General features: G+C 42.0%; 1 protein-coding gene across 1 annotated transcript in view; it reads right to left on the bottom strand.

The window, feature by feature from the left end:
- Positions 1 to 447: 447 nt before the first annotated feature.
- Positions 448 to 14,872, bottom strand: part of clpb (ClpB family mitochondrial disaggregase) — a 41,837-nt gene continuing 27,412 nt past the window's right edge. Inside the window, exons 7-16 of the mRNA XM_087794851.1 lie at positions 14,067 to 14,181; positions 9,511 to 9,588; positions 7,629 to 7,684; positions 7,501 to 7,545; positions 6,202 to 6,363; positions 5,987 to 6,143; positions 5,218 to 5,291; positions 5,026 to 5,145; positions 3,589 to 3,693; positions 448 to 1,139 (exon numbers count right to left, since the gene is read on the bottom strand). Of these exons, the coding sequence (XP_087650977.1) occupies positions 942 to 1,139; positions 3,589 to 3,693; positions 5,026 to 5,145; positions 5,218 to 5,291; positions 5,987 to 6,143; positions 6,202 to 6,363; positions 7,501 to 7,545; positions 7,629 to 7,684; positions 9,511 to 9,588; positions 14,067 to 14,181 (1,110 nt within the window). The 3' untranslated portion in view covers positions 448 to 941. The remainder of the gene's footprint in view (positions 1,140 to 3,588; positions 3,694 to 5,025; positions 5,146 to 5,217; positions 5,292 to 5,986; positions 6,144 to 6,201; positions 6,364 to 7,500; positions 7,546 to 7,628; positions 7,685 to 9,510; positions 9,589 to 14,066; positions 14,182 to 14,872) is intronic.

Raw genomic sequence — 14,872 nt, 5'->3', positions numbered from 1 at the left:
TGTTTAGAAGAGAAGAAGAAGAAGAAGAAGAAGAAGAAAAGAAAATCAATGGACGAACGTTAATTACACCACACGTGTTGGACACGTCTGTCTCTTGTCGTCCTACAGCTGAGACGGAGATGTTCAGTCGACAGAAGCTGTTGGGGGTCCTGGAAAAAAAAAAGAAAAAGAAAAGGCGGGAATCTGTCTTTTCTCCCCGCATGCTAATACCTCCCCATTGGGAAACATTCACACCAAGACTGTGTGTGTGTGTGTGTGTGTGTGTGTGTGTGTGTGTGTGTGTGTGTCGTCCCACAGAAAAGCCGAAGATTCCAAGGAAATTCCTCTGTCATGTCGTCTCACAAGGTGGACAAGCGTCATTGTTGCAGGATTCCCACCCAGGCGCTGACGTGTCGCTCACACACACACATCCATCAGGCGTGTCAGTGTCAAGACAAACAAGAGGAATCTTTTTTCTTTTTTTTTTTTTATCTGCCGAGTCCATGACTTTATTTACACGGGCATCATTTTGTGCCTCGTCAACACGCTGTTCAAACATTTATGACACCATTTTGTTTCTTCTCGACGCCTCGGAAAAATTCCTCGCTCGGCCCCGGCGTTAGCGTCGACGTCGACAACATGGCGGTCGCGGCAGCCATTTTTTTTTTTTTACACAGATGACTCTCGTATCGGCTCGTCGTTCTTCACGCCGACACTAGAAATGCGTTCATCGCGAGAGGATGATCTGAAGCTACAGCACGAGACAAGAGTGTTTCTAAGAATGTTCATTATTAGCATGTGACTTCCTCACTAGTGTTTTCAGTGACCTCTGGACTCATCCATGACCTTGAGGACAAAATATTTGGCCCACTTCTTTGGTCTTTGGACTTCACATTCAACGACTCGTAACAATCTGGACTAAGAACTACCTTTGGATGGGGTGACGTGCTGAGGTACTGGTGTCAGTGCTCCTGACTGAGGGGGGGACGGATGTCCAGAGTTCTGGACGAGCTGTCGTCCCCCACGACCTCCAGGCGGAGGCTGGGGGCGCCACTGTCCTCCTGACCCTCCGCCTGGACGCAGAGACGAAGGGTGCAGCCTTTGGGCAGAAGCTCCTGCTCGTAGGCGGCGGCCAACTGGTTGACGACCCGACGCTCCACCTGCAGAGCGGAGGAGATTCAGTCAGAAAATACTGTCTTTACTGTCAAGGATATTTGGATTAGAAGAAATTAATTTTCCTCTTGGAGTAATACTGAGGAGCCTCTCGGAGTAATACTGTGAAGCCTCTCGGGGTAATACTGTGAAGCCTCTTGGAGTAATACTGAGGAGCCTCTCGGAGTAATACTGTGAAGCCTCTTGGAGTAATACTGTGAAGCCTCTCGGGGTAATACTGTGAAGCCTCTTGGAGTAATACTGAGGAGCCTCTCGGAGTAATACTGTGGAGCCTCTCGGAGTAATACTGTGAAGCCTCTCGGGGTAATACTGTGAAGCCTCTTGGAGTAATACTGAGGAGCCTCTCGGAGTAATACTGTGAAGCCTCTTGGAGTAATACTGTGAAGCCTCTCGGGGTAATACTGTGAAGCCTCTTGGAGTAATACTGAGGAGCCTCTCGGAGTAATACTGTGGAGCCTCTCGGAGTAATACTGTGAAGCCTCTCGGGGTAATACTGTGAAGCCTCTTGGAGTAATACTGAGGAGCCTCTCGGAGTAATACTGTGAAGCCTCTCGGGGTAATACTGTGAAGCCTCTCGGAGTAATACTGTGGAGCCCCTTTAGGAGTAATATTGAGGAGCCTCTCGGAGTAATACTGCGGAGCCTCTCGGAGTGATACTGAGGACCCTCTCGGAGTAATACTGAGGAGCCTCTCGGTGTAATACTGTGGAGCCTCTTGGAGTAATACTGAGGAGCCTCTCGGAGTAATACTGAGGAGCCTCTCGGTGTAATACTGTGGAGCCTCTCGGAGTAATACTGTGGAGCCTCTCGGAGTAATACTGAGGAGCCTCTCGGTGTAATACTGAGGAGCCTCTCGGAGTAATACTGAGGAGCCTCTCGGAGTAATACTGTGAAGCCTCTCGGGGTAATACTGTGAAGCCTCTCGGAGTAATACTGTGGAGCCCCTTTAGGAGTAATATTGAGGAGCCTCTCGGAGTAATACTGCGGAGCCTCTCGGAGTGATACTGAGGAGCCTCTCGGAGTAATACTGAGGAGCCTCTCGGTGTAATACTGTGGAGCCTCTCGGAGTAATACTGAGGAGCCTCTCGGAGTAATACTGAGGAGCCTCTCGGTGTAATACTGTGGAGCCTCTCGGAGTAATACTGTGGAGCCTCTCGGAGTAATACTGAGGAGCCTCTCGGTGTAATACTGAGGAGCCTCTCGGAGTAATACTGAGGAGCCTCTCGGTGTAATACTGTGGAGCCTCTCGGAGTAATACTGCAGAGCCTCTCGGAGTAATACTGAGGAGCCTCTCGGTGTAATACTGAGGAGCCTCTCGGAGTAATACTGAGGAGCCTCTCGGAGTAATACTGAGGAGCCTCTCGGAGTAATACTGCGGAGCCTCTCGGTGTAATACTGAGGAGCCTCTCAGTGTAATACTGAGGAGCCTCTCGGAGTAATACTGAGGAGACTCTCGGTGTAATACTGAGGAGCCTCTCGGAGTAATACGGAGGATCCTCTCGGTGTAATACTGAGTAGCCTCTCGGAGTAATACTGCGGAGCCTATCGGAGTAATACTGCGAAGCCTATCGGAGTAATACTGAGGAGCCCCTCGGAGTAATACTGAGGAGCCTCTCGGAGTAATACTGAGGAGCCTCTTGGAGTAATACTGAGGAGCCTCTCGGAGTAATACTGAGGAGCCTCTCGGAGTAATACTGTGAAGCCTCTCGGAGTAATACTGTGGAGCCTCTCGGAGTAATACTGTGGAGCCTCTCGGAGTAATACTGAGGAGCCTCTCAGAGTAATACTGAGGAGCCTCTCGGAGTAATACTGAGGAGCCTCTCGGAGTAATACTGCAGAGCCTCTTGGAGTAATACTGAGGAGCCTCTCGGAGTAATACTGAGGAGCCTCTCGGAGTAATACTGAGGAGCCTCTCGGAGTAATACTGAGGAGCCTCTCGGAGTAATACTGTGGAGCCTCTCAGAGTAATACTGTGGAGCCTCTCGGGATTAATACTGTGGAGCCTCTCAGAGTAATACTGCAGAGCCTCTCGGAGTAATACTGCGGAGCTCTCGGAGTAATACTACTGAGCCTTGCGGAGTAATACTCCTGAGCCTTGCAAAGAAATATTACTGAGCGTCCTGGAGTAATACTACTGAGCCTCGTGGAGTAATACAGTGAAAGGGAGTAATACTTTGTAACTTTGACATTGGATATTTTAATTTTTGAGTCCAGTGTACCAGAAAAACCTTCTTACAGCCAGTAGTACAACCACAAAGCATAGATAAGGCACACTATCGACCTTTGAGATAGTTAAAGGATTTTAATCGCACATTAACAGTACATTAACAGTATTAAATACCACAGAACTTTATTTATGCCAGTTTCCGAGGCGTGGTTAAAACTGCTGTAGATCCAGCGTTGTATTTGTTGAACGGCTCTACATCAGTGCATGTACCTCGTATTTTATGGAGCGCGCCCCGTAGTGGACGTTATAACCTTCGGCCAACAGATCCAGAACCGGACGATCCCACTGCAGCGTGATGTCATGTCGCTGCTTCGCCTGATGAAGAGCAACAACAACAAAATAAAAGACAATCTTGTAGACAAGAAGCAGCGAAAGAGTGAAGGATCCTGACGAGCATCATGTCCGTCAGCTCTAATCAACGACCCCTAAATGTGTTTCCTCCAGACGCTGATCAATACTAGTGATCGGCTCATTTAGCCGCCGCTGCTAACTTGTCTTTCCATAAACACGACCCTGGGTTTTGGCTCTGGAGGTCCGACGGCTAATAAAAGACATCAGGACTGATTCACGTCCCTGCAGGAAGCTTGTCACGAGCTGCCAGATACAGGAAGACGTCGCCTCTGCCGCGAGGACGTCCTCCGCCCGAGACAAAGGAGAGACACAGATGCACCCGCAGAGGTCTGCAGCACTGATATCCATAATGAAATATTGACGAAGGCTCCACATGTTAAACGCTGTAATCACATTGTAGTGAGTCACAGCAGCACATGGTATTGATCTGCTCTTGAGCAAAGCAAAGGCCTTCCTCGTTCAGGGACGGTTTCAGATCTTCAAATAACTCCACTAGAGCCGAGACTTGGATGAAGAACTTGTATGGAAGTAAATCAGCGCCATTATTGAATGTTACATTTCAAATGTTGAAACTTTGAATGATTTTTATTAAACTTTCTAAATGATTTATTGTTAATTTATTAATTTCATTTTTTAAATATATATTCTCAAAACAATTTTTTTTTTTTACACATGAAGTTGTTTTAATTATTAGCGTTTTAAATTTAATAGAAAATGTAGGTATAATATTAGCACAATTTTGAATTAAAAAGGTGACAAAAAAATGTAGTAAATTAGAATAATTATCAAACTACATGTGTAAAAAAAATACACTTAAAGTCAATATCTTTTAATTTGTAGCCATTTAAATTCAATATAGAAATGTTTGCTTTTTACCACCAATATTTCTATATTGAATTTAGAAAATGGATCAAACTATGTTTAATTTTTTTGTTGAAAATATTGTTTTATAATTTTTGTTAAATTTATTAGAAAGCTAATCATTTTAGCCTTTTTACATACAAATGATTTAATTCGATATTCAATAAATGAGAATTATAAGTTTTTATTATAGAAATTATTTAATACAATTATTCAATAAAAAAAAAACATTTTAGTTAAGAAATGTCATAATAAAATAAACATTGGAAATGTTAAATTCAACCATTTGAATTTTAATTGCACTTATATACTTCCATTAACTTGAGTTAATCAGTAACAAAAACATCAATAAAACACTCCAGCTAACAACATGACTGATGTGATCGATGCAGTGAAAATATCGCCCGTCAATCAAATCTCTGTGTGTGTTTCTACCTTCTTGGCCCAGAACTTGAGCTCCTTGCTGACCAGCTGCAGCAGCTCGGATCGACAGAAGGGCAGGAAGTAAACAAACTCGTTTATCCGTCCGAGAAACTCGTCCCTCCGGAAATGTGCCTGGAACGAGCAGAGAGAAGCAGTCGAGTCAACGAGGTTTTCTCAGAGAGGAAGTGAGGATCTGTGTGGAACCTTCAGGATCGGCCGGATCTCAGATTCCTCGAACTGTCTGGAGATCTTGATGTCGTTGCCTTTCTGGACGTCCTCTGTTGAAGTGAAGCAACACGGAGGAACTTTTTTAAAAGATGAATCCAGAAGAACAGATCTTAGCATCACTATAGTCCTGGTAAAGTGAGGCCCGTGGGCCATATCTGTCCCTCTCCTTGTATTTATGCGGTCTTCACGAGGTCAGAGGAAAAGTAGAAAAACGACATAATAGAGAGAAATAGATCAATTATGAATTATGTTTACTAGTTTAAATCCTTTGTTGTTTTTTATTTTTTTGTTTTATAATTTTTTTTGGTATTTAGTTTATTTTACATGAGACAATAATATTGGATTTTCAACATTTTATCTTAACATTTCTTCTCATTACTTTTCATTTTAATGAACTGGATTTAAATGATTCATGTTTGACAAGTTGTCGTTCTATCATCTAACATGTGATATATATTAAAAATAATAATAAACCAAATTAAAAAGTCAATATTAATCTTAAAAACACAAATACAATCCTTGTTATGACAATTTTAATACATATAAACTCATATTATGCTAACTCTTATAATAGCTGTTGCAGTGCATCATGGGACTTGTAGTTTAAGTTGTAGAATTTACGTCAACAGGAGATATTTACCTATTGATTAACCGTCATACTACGACTTCCCTCTCTTTGTTTCAGCTGTTCCGGTCTTGATCAACGTCAATAAACATTCATGTGTGGTTCTGATGCTTCTCTCACCGAGTTTATCCGCCATCTTGCTTCGGCTGACCTCCTCGGCCTCACGCCGGAGCTGCAGTCCATGCTTGGCGATTTTGTCGCTGACCAGGTTGGAGGTCATGATGAAAACGGCGTCTTTACACTCGATCGTCTTCCCTTTTCCGTCGGTGAGACGACCCTGAGAGAGCGACGGATGTAAAGACGAGTTCATTTAAAAGAAGCGTGACGATGAGCACCTCGTCGAAGAGCTGCAGCATGATGGTCAGCACGTCCGGGTGGGCTTTGTCCACCTCGTCGAAGAGAACCACGGCGTTGGGACACGCCTTCAGCAGCTTGGTCAGCTGACCCCCTTCCTCGTGGCCCACGTAGCCAGGAGGAGAGCCGATGAACTTTGACACCTGGAAGGACCCGTGGTCAGATCGTGATCGGCTAGCAAGAGTACGAGAATACAGTCAGCTCATGAGAGCTTATTAATCCAACAATATTCTTATTTAAGGGAGAGATTTTCTCTCTGTTGTGTTTGATACAAAGATGGAGGCAAGTCTGGGCTTCTTCACCAGGACTGCTGCCCCTGTGATCCTTATTATGTAACTAAAAGCAAAGAGAAGTGGACGTTATAAGCTCTAACGTGTCATGTAAACAACGTGAAACACAACAACTATACCTCATGTTTTCACAGCATGCATTTGAGAAAATCATTTGTTTGTCATTTTGTTTGAGTGTATTTTTAACATCAATATTTAGCTTCATCTAGTAAACTCCATAAAACAACATTTCATTTTAATAAAAAACAGATATACACGCGAGAGTAACTGAGGAGAAAAACTTTCAAGGGTCATCATACATTTGATAAAATTGCTGCTATGGTTTGAGAAAATTGATATATCTTGGTGTTATTTCTATGATACACTATATTAATATATTTTGGCGTTTAAATCATAATTATTTTCAAGTGTGTATAAAACAGAATAATTCATTTTTTGTTTTTCTTTAATTTACAATTAACATTCAAATATTAACTTTGTTTATTCATTTTTGTGTTGCAATTAAACTCAGGCCACTAGATGAAGGCAAGGGTTTCATCCCCCGCAGCTAATGAACTAATGAATTCCCGCTAGATCCTGGCGATGGCTGAGGATGAGAGGATACAGTTGACTCCAGCAGCTCTAAAAGCGGATTTATTGACATATTTTGGTTGCAAAACTAATAAAAGCAGTTACGACTTCGTCAAGAGTCATGTGGTCTGTAAATTCTGCAACACCAGAGTCAAGTACTTGACAATACTACAAATAATATCATAAATATATCGCGATATATCCTATCTTTGCCCCTGTATCGTGATACATATCATATCGTCGGATCGTGAGCCATTAATGCAGCATCAAATTGATAAATTGAAGACCAAAGGTATATTTTTGAGAAAGTAATATATAATTAGTGTAACGTATCACAGTTTAATATACAGTAATATTGTAAGGTAACTAATTACTTTGGAAACTAGGGTAATAAGTAACTTGCCCAACACCGTGTCATACCTCGTGTTTCTCCTGGAACTCCGACATATCCATCCTGATGAAACCCTGTGATCAGACAAACCAAAAAAAAATACATCTTTTAATCTTTTCATCTCAAAACTACTGCATCATGTGCGGCCTTCGACTACCTTCTTGACGTCCTTGTGCATGTAGCGAGCCACCTGTTTGGCCAACTCCGTCTTCCCTGTCGGAGAAAAGAGAAACTTAAGTTTCATGAATTGACCTTTCTAAATCCTTTGTTGTTTTTTTTCACTTTGGGTTTTCGAAAAAGCGTTCTCGCTGCAGTGGAGCCAGTTTGCTGGAGAAAAACAAGCTTACTCATTTGTGACAGACGGACGGACGTCCCGCTCTAAGTGCTGGCCTAATTCCCAGACTCCACGGAGAAGCTTTCAATCATCTCCAGGAGTCACATTATGCTCGTCTATAAAACATTCTGCATATAAATGCTCATATATGATATTGATGCCTTGTGTTTGGTATGCATATGGGTACGATGACAGTGTGTGTGTGTGTGTGTGTGTGTGTGTGTGTGTGTGTGTGTGCGTCTTGTTGCTGTGTTTAATATTGATGTCTCATGGCCGGTGCTGTAGCTGAAGGCAACGGAGAATATGAACACCATCTCGCCTTCATCCATCTCTCAGGCCTGTCATTTCATCATCCCCGTCCTTTAGACTCATCTATCTGGCCCGTATCGTTCCCATCGCACTGCTTGAATGTCATAAACCCAAAATTAACGGCAGATCTGAAACAGCAAAACTAATAGTCAAAACATCATCGACTTTATTTCATCGACTTGTGTTTTTAACCTTCGACGTACTTCAGCGTCCTTTTCTTCAATCACATCTTAAACCACTTTACAACCCCTTTAACTTATTGATTTATCATGTTTATTTTGTCATAATATCAACAAATATTTGAGATTTATTTTTAATGGTAAAATACAAACATTAAAAAACTACAACAACACTAACTTACAAAGATGTTGTTACGTTCTCGGCTCATTGCAAAGCTTCTCTGAACGTTTAAGTTTGTTAAAACTGGACTAAAGACGCTACAAAATTTGAAGTCTAGTTGGGAAGTAGCCATTTTTCTAACAGGACAAGGGATTCTTTTGCAAATATTTTAAATGTTGTTCGGTTGTAAAACTACTCAATGGTTCCATTAGATTCCCTCATTAGGGTTGGAGACTATCCCAGCTACTTAGGGCGAGAGGCAGGTCACAAGACACGGAACCATTCACACACAAACTCACACCTACTGACAAGTTAGAGTTGTCAATCAACCTGTGTATGTTTTCGGACTGTGGGAGGCAATCGGAAGTACCCGGGGAATTCTATTTCTTAATGTTGGATTTGTTTGTTTTTAACCCTATTAGATTTGTTTTTGGACTATGGGAGGAAACCGGAGTACCCGGTGATAGCCAACCGGGTAGATCAAACAAAGTTGTGTGTTCAATGATAGCGATTACTACCTCCCTAATAGCAGAAAATTGTTTAGATTCCTACCGTTATACAAACGACAAGTTTGAACTTGACGCGTTTAATGTTTGTAACTATAGGATTTGTGGTTTTTTTTATCCCCATTTCATTCGTTTGATGACTGTGGGAGGAAACGCATGCAAACTACCTAAGTTAACAGTTGTATATCCACTGTGAATAATAACTTATACTAAAAGTCCCATGATGTACTGCAACAGCTATTATAACAACTAACATAAGTCTTAATTATAAAAAAATGGTCACAACAATTTTTGTCATAATTTTATTGTACTTTTTATGATTTTATTGATAATATTAAAGTATGATTTTGTGTATTTTTTGATCACATATTAGATGTTCAGTTGCGAGTACGACGCCTCATCAAATCCAGCTAATAAAGATTAAAGCCACAGTGTTTGTGTTTGCCTCCCCACCAGAACGTGGAATGAACTCGCTGTTGGCAGCCGAGTCTTTTGTTGATATTGGCAGAAGCTGAAGAGTTTTCTGGGTGTAAAGGTTGAGAGTGATTTACCGATTCCCGAAGAGCCGAGGAAGAGGAACACGAGAGGGTGCTCTTCATCGTACCAGCCGTTCTCCTTCCTCCTGATGGCTGCCGAGTGAAGAGACAACAAGGGGAAGAAAAGACCACCATTATCTGGAGCATTTGCATGTGTTGACTTTGCCAGAAGTTCGGGGCGGACTTAGCTGACCCCGAGGGCGGCCGGTCTCCCAGAAACTATGATAAAGGAGTGGGAGGGCAGGGATGAGAGAAGGGTCAGAGACATTTGGTGGAAAAAACAAGGAGAGAGAAAACAGAGCCGGAGAGCAGGGATGAGAGACCTACAGAAAAAATACCCACAATGCTTCTCCTCCCCCCGCAGTCAGTGGGGCCATTAGCTAGCGGTAATTGTGTTAGCCTCCCTGGCGCGGCCATGGCAAAATCAGTTTAGCATGGATTGCAGCCTCGCACACATGCGCTCGCTTAAAGAGGAGTGCCTACCCAGCCCTGCCATCACCCCAGCAACCACGCTCGCGCACAAAGACGAGACCATGCGAAAGGGAGACATGGATTTGGCGGTGGTTGTTGTTTTTTTTTTTTTTCTGCCTCTCGACGAACAAGCAAACACGAGCAACAATTTTCATCCAATTCTGACCCTGTTGAGAGGCTTGCGGCCGAAGCGGGAAGACAAACAAGCCGGAGTTTCATCAAGTTGTCGTGCGGCGAGGAGGCGACACCGACGGGCAAAAAACAACGTCGTGATGGAAAATATTTGATAGTTTGATACTGTGGTCTTAATGACGAGACAGCCGGTGAATCAAAAAAACGACAAGTGTTTGATAAACTGCCTTTAAAAATGTCCGAGGCTAACGAATACAGTGGTCCCTCGCCATATCGTCTTACGCTGTCTCGCCAATTTTCCTTCGCAAATGTCACTGCATAATACAACATGATATAGAAAGCTTCAAACACAATATTTATTTGAAGATTAGATACTCAACACATCCATCTTGGTGGGAGGTACGAATTGCTGCACCCACCTTATTTATGCTGCAAAATAAATGATGCGTTTCTACACACTGCTCTATTTAGTGACGGCGGATTGGTCGCTACATTACTGTATATATTACTTATATGTTGCCATGACAATAGTGATCGCAATCAGTTGGCTGGGCGGCAAAGTATGGTCAAAGCTATTCAGGTCACAGTTAGCGAGAGGGTTGTTGAGAGGTTTTAATTCATTTATTTGAGAGAGACTAAACATTGCATATCAGATCAGATTCTTATATGCAATGTTGAGTTTGAAAGTTCAAGTAAATGTTGTTTAGTTTAAACTTGTTCTTATTAATAATAAAATGATAGTGAAATATTATATGGTCTCTACTTCGGGGTTGTTTCAAAATGACACCCCCGCAATAAACGATGGAGGACTGAATATGAAATGGTTAAAAGTTAAAGGTTACTTTAATGCATCTTTAACCACACAGTTTCAAGTGTTGCGTAAGTAAATCGGCTCATTTAGTGTCAGGTATTTTCAAAGGTACTGATCCCCCCAAAAAAAACTTTGTTGCACATAAATCCAGCAACTAATGTCGAAGCTGTGCATCAAGTGCCATATATTGTTTCCCACTTGTCAGCTGTTGTAAGTGGAACTATATTAAAAAACCCTAGATGAAAAATCAACAAAATCTTAGATACATGTTTTTTAATACTTGAGAGATTAGTTAAAAAACTTTGGATACGTCTTAAGGCATCTGAAAGAAAAACATTTTCAGCTGAAACTTGAGGCAGCAGTTCTGATCTTCCTGGAAATGTCACACGTTCCATCCCAGGAATCAACCCATCAACTGCAGTGATAAAGAGTATATATACATTTTTATAAATAATTCACACGTTATAGCCTTATTTTCCGTCCCGAAAAGCAGCTTTAATCCTGCACGACTGACACGAGATGAGTGTTAATCCAGCGACTAATAGCTGATTATCATAGAGACTTGGCAGGAGAAGGGAAGCAGAGGTGGAAAAGCGGCAGCGAGATGGAGAGATGACACAGAAGTGCAGGGGTGGAGGGGGAGGTGGATAATGGGAGGAAAGAGGAGAACAGAAGGATGCGGGGAGAGATTAGGACGAGCGAGAGCGATAAGGAAGCGGAACACGAGGTAGAGAAACAAACGAGTGTGTCAGAGATGGACGTAGAGATGAGAAGTGACAAGAAGGGCTCCGGAGCTCCGGCTGTGTTATCAATGGCTGTGTGAATGACAGCGTAACCTTCCGCGTGTCGCTGCGTCTTCTTAGCTGATTGAGAGCGACTTTGACAGAAGGGCACATTGACATTTTCTCCGCGGACCCCCCGACGTCCACGACGAGAGCAAGACGACACAAAACAAATGAAAGGCCTTTCTAAATCACACGTGCATCCTCGCGCACACACACACAGCCGTGTGCGTCGGGCAGGTCTGGTCGGCTCTAACACGATTACTGCGGGATGATTCTCTTCAATAACTCTTAGCCCTGAGAGCTAAACCTGGATCAATTCAACCTCCTTCCTGTGCAAGTGTGGCTTTGTATCCTCGTCCATATCTGCCCACATTTTCATCGTCTCAGGATGTTTTCAACTCAAAAACAACAGTAAAAAACTAAGATGTTGATACGTTTGTTTTCAATAATTCTATCGAATATCAACATCAATTTCAATATGACAACTAGAATAAAAATGTATATATTTAGAATAATACACATATTTTGAAAATATTAAAGCAATAACAAAAGTGGGCGGGGTCAATAAAATGACACGTAACTCCTTTGGCCAATCAGATGACAGTCATTTCTCGTGGTTATTGTTCTCGAGTGACTGGAAACTGCTCTTAAGCTCCATAGGGAACTTTCAACTTTCTCATAAAGAACAGAAATAAGCAAAGATGGCGACGTAAATTATCAAAATAATGTTTTTGGGGCTCATGAAATGACACAGTTGTGTCTTTACTTTGGATTGTTCATTATGTTTTTTTATTTACTTAATAACTCTTGACAAATTTGATTAGATGAAACTTCATAGTTTGTTTCACGGAAGTAAGTATTGGTTTTCGTAACACAGGCAACAGGATAAAGGTTCATTAAAGTGGAAAAATATAATAATAATAATAAAAAGTTAGGTAAAAATGTTATTTTATTGTCTTTTACATCATTTAATGTATTTAAATATTATTAATTTGACTGTAAATCATTAAAAACATGTTGACAAAAAGTGTTTATAAGATAAAAGTATTTAATTTTACAAGTAATACTAGCAAAAGGACAAATAAAAGAACAAAATAAAGAACTTGAAACATTAAGTTATATAAAGAGTTTAACAAGTAATGAATAATACAAATAGGTATGATATAAGATTGCTTTATAATTCCATGCTTTTTCCATTAGGGCCACAGAAATGCTGTCAAAGGGCAACAACATAACTATATGTGAATACTGTCATTATTTTAAATCCATGTGATCACTTTAAGTGTCCTGTGAAGCTGGATTTTGTTCGCTAATCTTACACATCTTAGAACCTCTATGAGCTAAAAAAAAAAACACACAAGTCTCCAGCAATCCTTGAGAAAGCAGAACCGGGTACGCGGTGAAAACGGAGCACGGGTCATTTATCTGCCTGGGTTATAGTGGCTTTGTGATATATTAACTTCAATATCTTCTCTGGATCAATAAAGTGCTTCTTCATCAATGTCGTGAACTCCTCTACGACCACAACGACAGCCATCGTTTATCACCCTGGCAAAGACCTCCTGCATCTGGATGGTCCCACCAGAATCTGTGTCTGGTTCTACTCCAGGTTTCTGCTCGTTAAAAGCAACGTCTTTCCTATAGATTATTCTCTTATAATTTGACATTTTTAAATAAAGTGTGTGAGACGACATTATAATATGGGCTCCCGTGCGGACGAGGAGTTGATTACCTTCACAAATCTACGAGGGGGATCTTGTGGGAACATAAAAATAACACACGGCTTGTGTCTGAAGTGGGAAGGCGCACATCATCCGCGGATCGATACATGGCCTCCGCGGATGCCTGGTGTAATATCAGCTCTTTACTGTCTGCCGTGTTATTGTGCTCTAACTCATCCTCCCGCCTCTTCTTCTTCTTCTTCTACTTCTCAGCTCGCTCTTTGCTTTTTGACACAGAAGCCTTGTTGTCTCAACACTTTCCCGTCTGTCCTCTGCAGAGACCGGGGGAGAGTTCCGTAAAGATTGATCGAGGGGGGGGGGGTAGGAAAAACCAGGGGGGAGGAAGAGGAGGAGGACGGGAGGTTACTGTAGTATGTCTCCCTTCGCTGTAATTTGGTTACGGGGCCGCTCCGAGCTTGGCCCCTTCAGCTGTCGCACACATGCAGCACCTGTGTGCGTCTGACGGACAGCTCATTCATCACAATTAACCAATTAGAGCCCCGGCCGGTCTGCTTCGACCCTCCCCCTGCCGGAGGAGAGCGAGTGAATGGATGACGTGCCGGCGGAAGAGTGGAAGGGACAAAAACAAAACGGGAGAGAGGGACGGTCTGCATATGTTGAGTGGATTACTTTGTTGTTTTTTGTGTTTACCTGAAGCCACGGCGTTGATGGCTCCCTCCTGTCCGATGATGTGCTCCTTCAGCCGCCGCTCCAGAGGAAACCTCCGTCTTTCCCCGGCCTCCCTGCGAGCCTGGGCCTCCTGGAACTGGGGAGAGAACCACGAGATGAACTCAGCGGAGACAATGAAGAAGAGACAGCACCCGTCTCCTCTCAGCCGGTCACAGCAGGAGGCCTTCTTCAAACCGGGTCTGGTGCTGCTCGAGGTTTCTGCCGAGGTTGCTCATTGTGATTGGCTTGCACCAGTTTTTCTCTTCTCTTTTAATTTTAAAGTGTCTATGTTATGATTTGACACTTAAAATAATATAGAATTAACACCATATCACTTGGCAACATCAAGCTTGACCACAATAATAAATCAACACAAAAGAGTGAAACAGCAATATTGACCGTCTTGAGTAAGAAGAGCACTGTATAGTAAAACTCAAGGCCAGGGGGGAAAATCCTTTTATGTGGCCAGTTAACAGTATAATGTTCAGGTTGAAAAATTGAATTTTGATTTGAATCAAGTTGCTTTGTTTAAAATGAGGAACAAAGATGATTGATGCTTGTTTTGTTTATTTGTTTCAATCTCATCATTTTCTTTACATCAGAAAATGTGTACGGTTTTAAACAATCATACACTTTTAAACTACAATCAAACATTCTCAACTGTAGTCAATAATAAAATGTTACCAAAATCTTCAGCTATAATTAAACTATTTTCAACTATAATGAAACCATTTTCAACTATAATCCAACAATTTCCAACTATAATCCAACAATTTCCAACTGTAATC

Source organism: Callionymus lyra, chromosome 7, assembly GCF_982586985.1.
Source record: "Callionymus lyra chromosome 7, fCalLyr1.hap1.1, whole genome shotgun sequence".
Taxonomy (NCBI): domain Eukaryota; kingdom Metazoa; phylum Chordata; class Actinopteri; order Syngnathiformes; family Callionymidae; genus Callionymus; species Callionymus lyra.
This window is presented reverse-complemented; position numbering and strand designations above follow the sequence as displayed.